Genomic DNA, 16,842 nt, shown 5'->3' with positions numbered 1-16,842 from the left:
ATGACCTGGGCGGGGCGCGTCGCTGCTGACGCCATCTCCCCGGCACCTGCCAACATGGAAGGTGGCGACGGCGGCCTTGCTCTGCCTGGCCGTCCGGCTCTGGGCTCCGGAGCGGCTGCAGCGACTGTCCGGGAGCTCCTGCAGGACGGTAAGGAGTCGGGGTCTGGCCGGGCCATGGGGTTGGGGGATTGTCCTGCTCCGCACCTGGGCCCAAGTGGTGGACTCAACCCTTCGCTTTGCGGAAAGTTTTCCTGTCTCGGCGTGACCACTCCCCTCCGCCCGGCCCCCTGGCGTCTGGGTGCTGGCCTAGCCAACTTGTTTCTCCAGGAGTTGCTGTCCCCTTCCTTTCCGGGTGTCCTGGGGACACCTGATTTCTGGAGGCTCCTCATTTCAACTCTTCCCTCCACGCTCCTGGGGTTTCGCTGATGTCCCGAGTTCCCGCCCTCGGTGACCCACTGCTACCGCAGTTCTTGACGAAAAGGTGAAGCGTTTGATTCCATGAGAAGTGTAAGACCTAGAGCAGATTACAAGCACTTGATGAAGGGGGTCTCATTTTTAGGTAGAGTTGGAAACATCCCCCTGTTAATACCCTGTTAATAAATTTTTGGACTGCACAGGTGGCCCCACTTACAAGCTCGCTTGTTTTTTTTTTTTTTTTTTTTTTTTACAAGTCGTTTATCCACAGCCATACGTGGGGGAGGGTTGGGAGCATTCGTTCAGGCTGGGATTAACTATACGTATTGAATATAGCAATCAAGTTTATTGATAGTTTTGGATAGAAGTTTCTAGAAATAAGAGGATAAGTTAGACATAGTATATTTGAGAAGCACATAAAATTGTATTAATGAAGTTAACATGCCCCAAACTTCTTTTCTTTCAGAATAAAGTTCAAATATCTAAGATCCTTCTCACCTGTTCTTAATTTTCTTCCCTAATCTCCATCACGTTCAACCTTGTATTAAAATAATTAGTGTACTTAATCTTTTCTACTTCATTGTAAAACCCCTTTTTATATTCTGCAGAGTTAATAACAGTAACTTGCCTACAGTAGGTGCAGAGTAAGTAGTTTTTAAAAATTGAACATCACAGTAAAGAAGTATATGCACACATATGTAGACCCAAATAGGTTCTAAACGAATGAAATACAGTTCTAAAGTACTGTTTGTTTTCTGTGTTGTATGTTTTATTATTGCCCTTAATTCCTTGCCTTCTGATTATAATTTACATACTTTTGTCAAAAGTTACTAATGATGTTTTCTGAACTAGATCATGTTCTCTAGGTTAGGATCTCTGGCTAATGCATCTTTGTACCTTAATTTAAATTCAGGTTAACCAAGTTTTGAGCTCCTGATATATACGCAATTCCCACCCTCAAGTAGCTCACCATTTTGGTAGGAGAAATAGCCCTGTAGAGTTAGAAAGGTAGGCACCGTAATATAGTGTTGTAAGGGTAGCAGTAGAATTGTATACGAAGTAAAACATGAATACAAAAGAGGATGATAACTGGGAGTGGTTGAAGGGAGTGTCAGGAAAGGCTTTCTAGATGGAGTTGGTTTTGAGGTGTAAATAGGACGTTCCCAGGTGAAGTGAAGGAAACAGTACATGCCGTGCATGGGTATTTATTTCAGTTGGGTGCATTCCAGTAATTGTAATCAGTTTTTGGAGGGTAAACAGTCCTCAATTCTGCTTTCTGTATTTTCCTATTTAGTTCTCTTTCTCATCTTCCACAATAATTATTTAAATCTACTCTTTTCGAACCACTCCCTTCAAGCTTGACAAATGGTTTTCAAGTTCCCTAAAAAAATCTATTAGATATGCGCTTCTTCCATTTCTTGCGGTTAAACGTATAAACTAAGCCTGAACCTGCAGTCATTCTTTCTTCCTTCTTTTCTGTTGTATTTTCAATTATAAAAGAAGTGAAGTCTCCATTCCCTCCTAAGGACAGTCCCTCCCCTTGGTGCTCTGGATTTTCTTCCTGTCTCCTCAAGGACCCAGTTACCCTCATTCTATGCCATTGAAATCGCTTTGCCAAGGTCTCCAGTGACTTTCTTGTGGATAAATCAAATGGACACTGTTTCGGTCTTTCTTACTTGAACTTATGAAAGGGTTCGAATGTTTTATTGAAATACTTGCCTCATGTGGCTTGTTCCATTTTTTTTTTAATTTCCTAATTCTCTAAGTGTTCTTTTTCAGCTTTCTTTAGATGCTTGTCGTCTTCATTTCGCCCCTAATTCAGTGGTTCACTCCACTCTTCCCTCCCACAACATTCCTAAGGAATTAAACATTTCCATCAGTAACAGTGATCCACTGTGTCAGGGGTCTGCCAGTGATAGAGGATAGGATTGGTCAGCAGATGCATAGTTTGAAATTTTGTGAGGTGTTTCTGATGTGCCTCCTATAGGCATGAGAAAGCTAAAAGAGAAGCACGAAGGACAGTCTGTCTTCAGATGCCAAATCCAATGGCCAGTATTCAGCCTTCATTGCGTTTGATCTTTATAAGACCTTTGACACTACTGACTTTCTTTAAGCTGTCCCTTTTGGTTTTTTGCTGTTCTCTCCTGTTTTTTTTCCTCTCTGAACACTTAATTTCTGTGATTGCTTTCATTTCTTCTATCTACCCCCATATTTTGGTGTTTTCCTGCTTCTGAGCTCTGTCGTTCCCGTTTTCCTTTTTTGTGCATTCTAAAATGTCTTCCTAAATCATCTGGTCTTTTTTTCATAGTTTGAAAATTAATATGTATACAAATATACACATATGGCCTGTACTCCTCTTCTGAGCTATAGAACCACTCTCTACTGGACATTTCTCTCTTGACAGTGAACAAGCACTACTAATTCTACATATACAAATCTACATATGAACAAATAGTATAGGTTCTGCACATGAAAAAGTGAAATGAATTTTTTTTTTTAACCCCTCTCCTCTAACCTTTTCCTCTGGTAGTCTCTGTTACCATTAATTGTATGTGGTAAGTTAGATGTGTGCTTGTTCCCACGTAGGTTAGATGTGTGCTTGTTCCCACGTAGGTTATCAGTTCCTTGGAGGCAGGGGTACATTCATGTTCATCTTTATACAAAGATTTCTGGTGGACTGCTTTATGCAAAACTGAATTCCCTATGTCAGTTAATCAAGAAACTTGGGAATCATCCTTTAATTCTTGGTTTACCTAATCACCCATCTTTCAGCTTGTCTGTAAGTCCTATACATTATGGTGTCTGAATATTTGTCAAATTTGTCACTTCCTTGACAGTCTTACTGCTACTATCTTAGTCTTCATCCTGTCACTTAGGCTGTTAACATAACACCTTACTGGCCTCTGTGGCTCTATTCCATGGGTGTGTACATAAATTAGCGTCCTGGGAAAATAGAAGAAGCCCTGATTTTGTAGTGTATGCTAAATTTCATGGTGTAAATACCCTTACCATGGTCAGTTTTTTTTTTGCGGTACGTGGGCCTCTCACTGCTGTGGCCTCTCCCGTTGCGGAGCACAGGCTCCGGACGCGCAGGCCTAGCGGCCATGGCTCACGGGCCCAGCCGCTCCGCTGCATGTGGGATCTTCCTGGACCGGGGCACGAACCCATGTCCCCTGCATCGGCAGGCGGACTCTCAACCACTGCGCCACCAGGGAAGCCCCCATGGTCAGTTTTAAGATACCTACATGTGATGTCAGCTGGCTCACAGAATTCCTGAGAGATTAACAGTTGGCTCTCAGGATCCAATCCGAGCCAGCCCCAGCGCACCACCGAGTGGCTAATCCCTTTTCAGTCATCCTCCATACAGCTGCCAGAAACTGTTCTACAACATAAGGCTAACAGAGCTCTTTCTTGGCTTTAAAAGCTTAAATGGGAAATAGTCTGAACATTTTGAATATTTTACCAGCCTCTTTTCAAACTGCACCCCAACCTTCCTTTGGAACCTCAAATCCTATCATTCTTTACCCTTTCTGCCCAAAACACACTGTGATCTAGACATACTTAAGTCAGTATTATCCTTATTCCTCAAAATATGCCATTATGTTTGCTGCCTCTAAACCTTCCCTCTTGGAATAGCCTTCTCCACTTGTCTGCCTGACAGGATCCTTAATTCTGAGAACTACTTGGCAAACTCGAAGGAAATGGGGTTCTCAGAATTAAGGCCAAAGTAGCAGTTTCCTTCTTTCAGTCCACTACACTTTGAGAGTAGTCAAGAATGAGTCTTTGCTTTTAGCAGAATGATACTTCCAGCTGATACATAAATTAATTCATGCATTCAACCAGTATTGAACACCTGCGATGTGTCAGGCATTGTTCAGGCTCTATGGGTGTGGTAGTACACAAAGCAAACTCATGGGGTGTACATTATAGTGGATATAGACAATTGAAGTTTTCTTATAAGTACTCTATTTTATAGCTTGTTAGTTTCATAATCTCTGTCAAGGCAGTCTTACGTATATCTACCATATGGCTAGGAGATAATTGTTTATGCCTACATTGACTTCACTTCTGTGTATCTATTTTTCGTTCATAATTCTCTCCACTTTCCTTTCACCCACAAATTTGTGGATTTCTGTACAGAAAGGTATCTTCTTAACATCTAGCATCACTTCTTGTTTTAAAATTTTTATTTATTTATTTTTTGGCTGTACCACGTGGCATGCAGGATCTTAGTTCCCTAAGCAGGGATTGAACCTGTGCCCCCTGCAATGGAGGCGCAGATTCTTAACCACTGGACTTCCAGGGAAGTCCCTTTTTTTTCTTTCTCTTACTGGTCTACTTTCAACATGGTTTCTCTTTCCATTTATTTATTTCACCCATAAATCCAAAATTTCAGTAATACCTGTAAGTTTGCATTTGCCTACTTCTATTAAAATTTCAGATTCACTTTATTATAACAGTATTTGTGCATCAGTCTGGAGATGCTGGAGACCATAATTATCAAATACAGTCAGTTTTCCTATTGTCATTGTCAGTGACCTTGTTTTCTTGTGTTAAAAGCTGTGGTTCGTAGTTTTTTTTTTTTTTTCAATCTTTTACTCAGTATTTTCCTTTTGACTCACTGATTAAAAACTAGCTTTTAGGAATATGCATAGTAGTCCAGAGCGTGGGCTCTGCAGCTACACTGCCTGGGTTCAAACAGTGAAGTTGCACAAGTTGCATGTCCTGTCTGTGCCTGTCTCTTCACCTGTGAAACGGGGAGAATGATAGTTCCAACAGGGTTGTGTGAACATTGAATGAGTTAGTATGTATAAAGTGCTTATATCAGTGCCTGACGCGTAGTAAGTTCTTAGTGAATTTTACCAGTCTCTTCTGCTGTTGCTACCGCCTCTTCTCATTTACAACAGAAAACCTTTTCAGTACTTTCTGGTGTATAGAAAGACCTCAAGATATGTTAACTATGATTATAATTGTTCTGTTGTTTAATATCTGTGGTTTGGTGCAGTGTAATTAATAAGGATTTTTTTCTTATTTTTTTTCCCAGAGTGTTATAGTGATTTTTTAAATGAAGACTTTGATGTAAAAACTTATACTTCTCGATCTATTCATCAAGCTGTAATTGCTGAACAGCTAGCAAAACTTGCCCAAGGAATCAGTCAGTTGGATAAAGAACTGCACTTACAGGTAATTCCAATTTTCTGGATCATATAATTTATTCAACGCAGAGTGATAATATATCATTTTTATAATCCTTTTATTATTTAATCTAAATGCATATTTACATGAACAAATGTATATTTTTCCAAGTATATCTTTGAAAAGTTTTCTGTAAACTACTTTTTGTTATTTGAAAAATGGATATACCCATCTCTCCAAAACCTTTTATTCATACTTTGTTTTCATTATCTTAACTGATATGGAGAGAGTATAGGTAGGCAAAAAATAGGATGTCTTTGATAAAGATAATAGAAAATAGAATTTTGGAAGCAGAACAGTGTGAATAAGAAAAACTGGGATGTTCCCACCAGCAGTTCACACTTTATGAGCACAAAATGTAATATTTGATGAAATTACAGAAAGTTGATAAATTTGTGGTGGATAGAACACAATGAGGGGAGTTAGGAGATAGGTCCAAATCTCAGTTGTGCTGTTAACTTTCATATCATGTAATGCCTTTGAGTCTTGCTTTTTTTTTTAAAAAAAGGAAAAAAACCTATGGAATGGGTTGGAGTGAATAAGGGGGAAGAGGAGATTGTAGTAGAAAATCTTGAAGGTTCCTTCCTCTTCTACAATTCTGTGATTTTTATAGGGTGGTTTTATGGTGTACTTTCTAGTGTTGCCTTTCTTTCTGAGTAGGCACTTAAATATTTAAATGAATGAACAAATTGCATGAATAAATGAACTATTTTCCAGGAAACCTAGATCTGGTATAATGAGACATGTTCCCTTAAGTTTTTCGTGTCTTACTTTATCGATTAAAAGAGCAGTTTGGGGCTTCTCTGGTTTCGCAGTAGTTAGGAGTCTGACTGCGAATGCAGGGGACACGGGTTTGAGCCCTGGTCCAGGAAGATCCCACATGCTGTGGAGCAACAAAGCCTGTGTGCCACAACTACTGAGCCTGCGCTCTAGAGGCCACGAGCCACAACTACTGAGCCCATGTGCTACAACTACTGAAGCCCGCGTGCCTAGAGCCTGTGCTCCGCAACAAGAGAAGCCACCACAATGAGAAGCCTGCACACCGCAACGAAGAGTAGCCCCCGCTTTTCGGAACTAGAGAAAGGCTGCGCGTGGCAATTAAGATCCAGTGCAGCCAAAAATAAAAATAAATAAAAAATAAATAAATTCAGTGGTTGAGAGTCCGCCTGCCAATGCAGGGGACACGGGTTCGTGCCCCAGTCTGGGAAGATCCCACATGCCGCGGAGCGGCTGGGCCCGTGAGCCTGTGCGTCCGGAGCCTGTGTTCTGCAACGGGATAGGCCACAACAGTGAGAGGCCCGCGTACCGCAAAATAAATAAAAAATAAATTTATTAAAAAAAAAAAGATAGAAGTATATACTATAGACAGTTCTTTAAAAAAAAAAGAGCAGCTTAGTTCAGACTGGGGTGACTTTTAAGGTCAGTTTAAAATTCTGATTATATAATTAGAGATCAATACTTATTGAGAAACATTTATAGGACAGTTTTAATTGTCAGGCTTTGCTTTAGGCTGTGCGGATAGAAAAATGAAAACATTTCCTGGCTCTCCAAGTATTCACAGACCAGTGGCAGATACAGACAGAAATAATGACAGGCAAGTGATGCCTTTTTTAAATAGAATAGTACAAAGTGTCTGTGGGAGCAGGGGAAAAACCCAGGCACTTAATTCTGCCTAGGTTTCTCAGGGGGTAGCTTTTTGCAGGAGCCACCTGAAATTCTTTCTGCCTTTTTGTGGTTGGCATTTTCCTTATTCTTTGCATATAGTACCTTCTCTGAAGGAATCAGTAAAAACTTAAAATCTATTTAACATCTCCTAGAGGGGGCAAGTTATGCTTACAGTGGTTCTGTATGTAGGGTGGAGGAAGTCTCTGATTCCTGGTATGAGATCTAAACCTGCTACAATTGTTTTTCTGCAGAAGCAAAATTGGGATAATGCTAACCAAACCAGTAAATAAAATATAATAAAAATAATTTAAAATATCATTGAGATCGGGGCTTCCCTGGTGGCGCAGTGGTTGAGAGTCTGCCTGCCGATGCAGGGGACACGGGTTCGTGCCCCGGTCTGGGAAGATCCCACATGCCACGGAGCAGCTGGGCCCGTGAGCCATGGCCGCTGAGCCTGCGCGTCCAGAGCCTGTGCTCCGCAACGGGAGAGGCCACAACAGTGAGAGGCCCGCGTACCGCAAAAAAAAAAAAAAAAAAAAAATATCATTGAGATGATTAAAATTACAAAATGTGTACCAAAGTATGTGTTAGTCAGGGCTTTAGTACAGGAAGCAGAAACTGCTCTAGGTATTTAAAGCAGGAAGATATTTCATACAGAGGATTGGATAGACAGCTAATGGAATGAGTTGAAGGATCTACCACAGGTGCAACACAGAGACCTGGAAGCTCCTGCTGTTACCTGCCATGCCACTGCTAAAGTTCAGCTTCTGGGTGCTTGGTAACTGAACTCTGGAATGATCTATAGGGCTATCTCAACTGTCTCTAAATCCTCAGGTCTCAGGACTTTGCTTACTAGCTGAAACAGTAATGGGAAGATAGTTTTCCTCTTTCTTCTGTCTTCTAAATCTGTTGGAAAGGGGAGTCTATGAAATGGTAGTTATAGGCTTTTCAGCCTTTCCAGAGTATCACAAGGGACAAAGAATAGAGAATTAGAAAAATATTCATCTTGTTAGGATGGACACATTAATGACCATATCAGTGGACTGGGGAGAACTCAGATGTCTTCTGGATAAGAGACATAGGAGTCCAAAAGTAACACTTATTTTAGATATGTGATAGAGGAACTTGGTAGAATGACAAGTGACGTGTGAAACAGGACAAAGTAGAGGATTTAGGCATTCCATTGAATGAATCTTTGCTGATTAGGAGCTTCAGTTTACAGACTAGACATGAAACTTCTTATTCATTTTAATAAAGGGTACAAAATAATAAGGATTCCTGCATTGTTCTAAAGATTTGCTTGATTTCTTGGTGTTTCTAGGACTCTTTTGTGTGTAGCCTTTAACTCTTAACTTTTATGGGGTTTTTTTGATATGACTATTCACACTGCCCTAATTTTCTTAAAAATACCAGTCTTCTGCAGGGAAGAGGATTTGCTGTGACATTAGGAAGCTGGAAGCAGAGACATGTTTAGGGAGGCGCTGACTCTGCTTTATCTTTCCAAATTAGAATGTGGTCTTGATGATGCTGAATTAAATGCAAGAACTAAAAGAACCGATGTTTGAAAACACTCTTTAAAAGGGAAGCGTGTATTAATTAGCATGGCAAGAATTAGCTGGTTTTTGTTTTTCAGTTTGGGCACAACTCGTCCTGCACATCCCCCTAGGAAACCATGGGGCTAATGAAAAGACATCTTTGGCTCTGTGTTGAGCTGTAGCGTGTTTGTGTTCCCACCAGTCATTCAGCTCAAACACACCTTTATACCCTGTATTTTTTGTATCAGCAAAAATTTTTTGCTGATACAAAAAAATTTTTTTTAATTTTTCCCACTTTCCATAAAGAGAGAGCCCTTCAATTCTACTTTGTGGTTACAAATTAAAATACTTAATACTTGGAGTGCTGATTATTCATTCTTGATTTTCAGGTTGTTGCAAGACATGAAGATTTATTGGCACAAGCAACTGGGATTGAATCTTTGGAAGGTATAGTTCCATTAACTATTATACATGGTACAGAGCTAGCCCAGGGCTTGGAAACTACTTCTGTGAAGGGTCAGAAAGAAAATAGTTTAGACTTTGCAGGCCATACTGTATCTGTTGCAACTACTAAACTCTGCTGTTACAGGGTGAAAGCAGCCAGGTAATATGGAAACGAATGTGTGTGGCTGTGTTCCAACAAAACTTTAATAAAACTTTGCTGACCCCTGAACTAAACTCTCTGGGTTTAAATCCTTGCTTTCCCACCTACTAGAAGTGTGACTTTGGACAACTTACTTAACCTTTCTGTGCCTCAGTTTTATCTATAAAGGAGGAGTATTAATATGTACTAATATGTTATTTAGAGGATTAAATGAGTTAACAAAATGCTTTGAACTTTTCCTGGCACATATTTAGTGCTTTTATAACTATTAGTTAATTAAAACAAATAAGCAGGGGAATTCCAGTGGTTACAGTGGTTAGGACTCCGCACTTTCACTGTTGTGGGCGCACATTCAATCCCTGGTTGGGGAACTAGGATCCAGCAAGCCGCGTGGCGTGGACAAAAAAAAAAAGAAACAAAAACAAAATCAACTCCACTAAAGTAGTGGAAATAGGCTTGAATTCTTTCCTATTTCTTTGAAATGCTTTTCAAAAATGAAAGTATAGTAGAATGATAATACATTGGATTTTTATTATGAACTCTCTTATTTTCGTTTGACTACATCTTTTATGAATTTGTCATTCTCTCTATATTAAATTAAACTACATCTCATAAATATGAAATGTTAATATTGTATTTTCCATTATCACTTGTGTTGTGATTACTATTAATCATTGCACATCAAAAGAAAGCTAAGTGATTTTTCCCTATGTTGATGAAATTCTTAAGGAAGAAGGATATTGCTTTCTGTGATGCAATATTCTTTAATGCTTCCTCTAGTATTTCTTACGTGCACTCAAAGATGTTATTTTCAGCATGTGCATTGTTTCTAAGGCATCCTGATGAAGAACATAGTATTTTGGAGATAACAGTTTGTTATTTGAATATTTAGGATAGATATCAGACTATGTTCATGGGAAAATTAAGAGGCTCTAGGTACTGACTTATTATGGAAAATTAATTTTCTTTAATCTCATAATATTTTTATATGTTTCTGGAAGCAAGTAAATAATACCTTGTTTTTAATGGTAATTTTTGTAAACGAATAAAGGTTTTTTTCCTTTATAGAAACCCATAGGGATGTCATGGTAGTACATTGATTTTGAGTATATATAGGTGTAGATGAATCATCACAACAGAAATACTTCTCATTGTGGTTTTCTTTTTCTTTTTCTTTTTTTTAAATTGGCCACACCACATGGCTTGCAGGATCTTAGTTCCCCAACCAGGGATTGAACCTGGGCCACCACGGTGAAAGTGCCGAGTCCTAACCACTGGGCAGCCAGGGAATTCCCTATGTGTGTTTAGTTCTATAGTGTGCTGATTTTCCCCAGAGTGCTTTTCAGTGTTTAAAACATTTAAAATATGCTGTTAGACTGAGTTAGAATGACTATCCATTGGGTGACTGTGTACAGTACAAAGGCTGACTTCTCTGAATTCCTATGATAATCTAAGAATATTCTCCAGATTATTTGAACATAAGTCAAAGTATGAATCAGTTAGTATTCATTTTAGCATGATGTGTATTTCTAATCATTTATTAAACTTTTTGAGATGTGTGTTATGTATTTGAAAATGTATTACCCCAACTTCTACTTCATCTACTTTTTCTCCTATATATGTAAAATTTTGGCCATATAATTCATTTGGAGATATATTTATTTAGCCTATTTTATTAAAATTTACTCTCTCTTCATTTTTTTGTTTATTTATACATTTAAATTTTAATTGAGAATTTGTTAGATTCCAGGCAGCTGTAACAATATACAGAGTCCCTGTCCTTATGGAGTTTGGAGGTATATTTAATTAAGCCTATTTTATTAAAAAGAGATAGCCTAATTTCTTCATTTATTTGCTCACTCAGTCGAATAGTAATTGAGAACTTGTTAGATACCAGGCACCTGTGAACAATAGAGTCACTGTTCTCATGATATTTATGTTCTAGGTAGGGAATTAGACCAAAAAAAAAAAATGTGTAAGTAGGGAACTTCAGGTACTTTTAAGTCCTAAAAGAAAATAAAATAGATGATGAGGTAGAAGAATGGGAGTTCCTTACTAGCTAGGATGGGCAGGAGATGCTTCTTTGAGAAGATGACATTTGAACTGAGATCTGAATGATGAGAAAGAGCTACCACATGACTATCTGGGGAGGAGAGTGTGGTAAGCTGAGGGACCAATAAATGGAATTAGCGTGGCATGTTTGAAGGGCAGAAAGAAAAGGCTAGTATGACTAGAGTTTAGTGAATGAGGGAAAGAATTGTAGATGAGGTTCTTGGGAAGGAATTTTGATTTTCATTCTAAATGCAATGGTAAACAATTGGAGGGTTTTAATTAGAGATGTTACGTGATTAATGCTCTAAAAAGTTTTCTCTGGTGGCTCTATAGGAAGGCAAGAGTAGAATCTGGGGTACCAATTTAGAAGCTATTAGAGTAGTAGACGTTGATCGTGCCTTGAATTAGTGGTGGATATAAAGAGAGAGAAGTGAATGGGATAAAATGGGGGTAGAGCTGATAGGATTTGTTGATGGGAAATGAAAAGTCTGAGTGAAAAAAGTCACCAACAGTGATTCCTAAGATTTAAGTCTGAAAAATTGGATAGATGATGGTATGAGTAACTGAGATGCGTCACACTGGAGAGGATCATGGTGGGGCAGAAGTTATCTTGTTGGGTGTCTTAAATTTGTCATAAGAGAGTTCAGGGCTAGAGATTTGTGTGTGTGTGTATAGATAGGCAGGTATAAAGAAAATCTATATAGATGTATGTACGTATGTGTGTATATAAAATCAGTATTTTATTGAACAGATAGTGTTTAAAACATTGGGATTGAATGAAATCCCTAAGAGAGATTCTAGGTGGAGAAGAGAAGTTGGCTGAGGATCAAACCTTGGAGTACTCCAGCATGTAGAGATCCAACAGAGAAGGAGTGGGAGCAACTCATGCCATCAGAGGGAGCCCACGAGGGTGATGACTTGGAAGCCTAGAGAAAAAAATGTTTTAGGGAGGGAGTGGTTCAACGTGTCATGCATTTCTGAGAGAACAAGATCAAGACAGAACTGACAATAGCATTCGGCACCTTGGAGATTTCTGGTGACGTTGACAAGATCTGTTTTGGTGGCATATGTGTGAAAGGTGTTGCGAGTGGGTTGTGGAGAGAATAAGATGTGAGGAAGTGATGATAACAAGGAAAGCCAGTTCATTCTTGGAGGTTTAAGCTCAGTGAACCATAATACCGGCAGAAATCCTTGGGTCCAGAAAGGATTCTATTGGACTGAGCCATATTAAAACATTTGTATGCAGATAGGAGTATTAATTAATTCTGAAATTACTTCATCTAATATGACAACATTCTATACTTAAATTTATTTAGAATACTGTGTTTCAAAACTACAGCTATGCCAGTTGAATATAGAAACTGAGTTTTAAAGAATATAGTTCAAAATAATTAAATCTGTAATATTGGAAAGCCCATTTTTAGGCATATAAAAAAGTAAAATTTCAGATCTGTCTTCCTGAAAATAATTTTACAATTTTATAAACAGTTCTTCATCATGTTATGTAAGTAGAGAGTAAAGGCAATAATATACTTGCTGTCCATATTTATTATTTATCTAGCATTGGGAGTTAGAGAGAGTATACCAGGAGGAGAGTACCTCATTTCCAGATCGTTCAGGGCCTTGTAGACCAAGCTGTGGACTTTAGTTTTAACATAGGAGCAAAGGGGAGACTGGGGAAGGGATTTAGCAGATGAGTGTTATAATTTGCACTTCCAAAGATCACTCAGGCTTTTTTTTTTTTAATATAATTTTAAAAATAAGTTTCTTTATTTTTTGGCTGTGTTTAGTTTTCATTGCTGGGCGTGGGCTTTCTCTAGTTGAGGCGAGCAGGGGCTACTCTTCATTGCGGTGCGTGGGCTTCTCGTTGCGGTGGCGTCTCTTCTTACGGAGCAGGGGCTCTAGGCGTGTGGGCTTCAGTAGTTGTGGCTCACGGGCTCAGTAGTTGCAGCTCGCGGGCTTTAGAGTGCAGGCTCAGTAATTGTGGTACACGGGCTTAGTTCCTCTGCAGCATGTGGGATCTTCCTGGACCAGGGCTTGAACCGTGTCCCCTGCATTGGCAGGTGGATTCTTAACTACTGCGCCACCAGCGAAGTCCCACGCTTCTTTTTTTGTAATTGTAGTACAATACACATTAACGTGAAATTTACCACTTTAACCATTTTAAACTATATAACTTAGTGCTATTAATTACATTTACAGTGTTGTGCAACCATCACTATCCAGTTCCAGAACTTTTTCATCACCTCAAATGGAGACCCTGTACCCATTAAGCCGTCACTCCCCATTCCTTGTCAGACTTCTTTAGTGGAGCAAGGTTAGGACGGGGAAGACTAGTTAGAGGTTTTTGTAGTAGTCTAGGTAAAAGATACTGGTTGGATTATGATGATGGCAGAAAAATATGGAAAATTTCTCTATTTTTTTCTTTTAACTTTTTACCCAATTTGAACCCTCGTAAATTTGTAAAGTAATGTAAGCTGTTATGTTTTCCTAGGTGTCCTTCAGATGATGCAGACAAGAATTGGGGCTTTACAGGGAGCTGTTGATAGGTACCGTTGTTCATTTTGTAAATGAATGAAATGGAAAGATTTTTATCCATTGATAGTTTGAAGATGATTTTGTCACTCCTCTTTCTGTTTTTCCTTTAGGATGAAAGCAAAAATTGTTGAGCCATACAATAAAATAGTAGCCCGTACTGCTCAACTAGCAAGACTTCAGGTAGGTCCTCACTTGTCATTTCTTTGTACTTTTACTTCATTTTGTCTTTATAAGCGAGCAAATTTCAAGAGAATGAATTCTGAGGAAGTAAGAGAATACGAGAGAAAACGGGAAAAATACTAAAGAGCTTTAAAAGAAGATATTCAGTTTAAAAAATAAAAATCTAAACTACTATTAAAGTGAATTATTTTCACTCTTATTATATCAGTGTATTACTAACTTTTTAGAGTTCAAAATTATTTCTCTTAATAGAGAACAGGAAGAAACCTTTTATCCTTACAGTTTGCTATGATCCAATGTAAGGAACCCAAACCTATAACTTCTGTAATACAGCAGTCCCCAACCTTTTTGGCACCAGAGACCGGTTTCGTGGAAGACAGTTTTTCCGCGGACCGGGGAGGTGGGGGTGGGGGGATGGTTTCACATGATTCAAGCGCATTATGTTTATTGTGCACTTTATTTCTGCTATTGTTACATTGTACTATATAATGAAATGATTATACAACTCACCATAATACAGGATCCGTGGGAGCCCTGAGCTTGTTTGCAACTAGTTGGTCCCATCTGGGGGTGATGGGAGACAGTGACACCTGAAGTGTGTGGCTTATGTCTAGTCTACTCTGTAGTCTTGTTTTGATTGCTGTCACTGCAGAAAACCCTGCTTCACAAAGATAGGATGTTGGAAACAGAAACAGGCTTTTCAGTGCTTTCGTGGCAATCTCAGGATATCCCACCTTGACTTTAATCCAGAATGTATGGAGATTTGAAGTTGTCTCAAGCATACTTTTAAGACCACCGTCATTTACAGTCTCAAGCAGTTGATCTTCTTCTAGCACAAAGTCGATTCACTGGACTTATTCACAAATGGGTCGCAGATCCACTCCTTCCCAATTCGGGGGTCTTTTGTGGCTGGGAAGTAATGCTCAAACTCTTTTGAAAGCTGAGATGGGTGATCATGCACCAGCTGGGGGGAAGAAGGCCCTGGCTCAGCCTCTTTCAAAATCTCTGCTAATATTTGAAACATGTCAAAAATCCTAGTGTTCACTCATTGCCCCCATAATTCCAGTTTGGCTTTGAATGCAGCCATTTTATCTGCCAACTTGAACACAGTGGTGGTTCTCTCCTGAAGTGACGGATTGAGTTTGTTGAGCAGGTTGAATATGTCACACAAGTAAGCAAGTTTTGTGACCCCATTCTGTGGCACTGAAATGTGCTGCCAGGGGTGACTGTTTTTCTAAAAGAAATCTCTGGAGTGGCTCTCATAACTCAAAAACTCTGGCCAGTGATCTACCTTTAGAAAGCCATCTCACTTCTGTGTATAAGAGAAGACGTGTGTGCTCTGTGTCCATCTCCTCACAGAGCTGCACAAACAGACGTGAGTTAAGGGCATGTACTTTAATGTGGTTGATAATTTTAATCACATCCTGCAAAACGTTAAGTTCAGGTGACATTTTTCGGCTAGCCAGCATTTCCCTGTGGATGACACAGTGTGTAGACTCACATTCAGAAGCAACCTCTTTGACCCAAGTAGTGAAACCAGAAAGCCATCCAGTCATGGCAGCCGCTCTGTCTGTGCATATATCGACACAAAATGACCAATTCACTTTTCCTGATATGTAATCATTCAAAGACTTGAAGAGTTCTGCAGCTATTGTGTTGGTTGTCAACAAAAGTGCACATAACATAACCTCATGCACATCCTCCTGAAAGACATAACGCACAAAAACAAGCATTGTTGCCTTGTTGTCAACACCAGCAGACTCGTCAACCTGGATTGCATACCATGGTGACTCATTAATCCTCTCTAACAATTGTGCCTCAGTATCCTTTGCTATTTCATCAATTCGTCTAGTTATGGTACTAGCCAAAAGAGGAACACGTGCCACGTTTTGAACTGCAGCCTCTCCTAAAAGTTCATGACAGATGTCCTTAGCAGCAGGCAGGCTCAACTCTTCACCAATGGTAAAGGGCTTTTTCTTAAAGATTTATTTATTTATTATTTATTTAGTTAGTTTATTTTTGGCTGCGTCGGGTCTTAGTCGCGGCACGCAGGATCTTCATTGAGGTACGCGGGATCTTTCATTGCAGCGCGCCGGCTCTTTGTTGCAGTGCACAGGTTTCTCTCTAGTTGTGGCGTGCAGGTTTTCTATTCTCTAGCTGTGGTGCGCAGGCTCCAGGGCGTGTGGGCTCTGTAGTTTGCGGCACATAGGCTCTCTAGTTGAGGCGCGCAAGCTCAGTACTTGCAGTGTGCGGGCTTAGTTGCCCTGCAGCATATGGGATCTCAGTTCCCCGACCAGGGATCGAACCCGTGTCCCCTGCATTGTAAGGTGGATTCTTTACCACTGGACCGCCAGGGAAGCCCAGTAAAGGGCTTCTTCTTAGAGTCTTCTGCTGTCTCATCATTGGGTTTTACCCCCTTTCAAAAAAGTTCTCCAGCGACATTTGTTTTTTCCTCATTTTGGCTAGGGTTAGCTTGTGGGCTTACCCACACTGTGACTGAGAGAAGTGCACAGTGCAGGAAAGAGGTGCGGACAGAAGTGGTAAATAAAATAATGGGCAGGCCATGCGCAGACTGAAATAAGTGTCAGTTTCTGACTTAAAGCCTGCCACCACATGCAGTTGTACAATTGAAGTACATCAACTCACTTGCCACTGTAA

The 16,842-nt window shown here is 39.7% G+C and overlaps 1 protein-coding gene across 2 annotated transcripts in view; it reads left to right on the top strand.

Annotated features, from left to right (window-relative positions):
* The first annotated feature begins 11 nt into the window (after window positions 1–11).
* The window catches only part of COG5 (component of oligomeric golgi complex 5), a 285,705-nt gene continuing 268,874 nt past the window's right edge, over window positions 12–16,842 (top strand). The window contains exons 1-5 of one of the 2 annotated variants that reach the window (XM_030834402.3): window positions 12–148; window positions 5,459–5,598; window positions 9,200–9,257; window positions 13,961–14,015; window positions 14,115–14,184. In XM_030834402.3, coding sequence (XP_030690262.1) covers window positions 55–148; window positions 5,459–5,598; window positions 9,200–9,257; window positions 13,961–14,015; window positions 14,115–14,184 — 417 coding nt within the window. In that variant the 5' untranslated portion in view covers window positions 12–54. Of the gene's footprint in view, window positions 149–307; window positions 482–5,458; window positions 5,599–9,199; window positions 9,258–13,960; window positions 14,016–14,114; window positions 14,185–16,842 lie in introns of those variants that run through there. The other variant, XM_030834401.3, reaches the window with a different exon arrangement.

This window comes from Globicephala melas, chromosome 9 (assembly GCF_963455315.2).
Source record: "Globicephala melas chromosome 9, mGloMel1.2, whole genome shotgun sequence".
In the NCBI taxonomy this organism is placed as follows: Eukaryota; Metazoa; Chordata; class Mammalia; order Artiodactyla; family Delphinidae; genus Globicephala; species Globicephala melas.
This window is presented reverse-complemented; position numbering and strand designations above follow the sequence as displayed.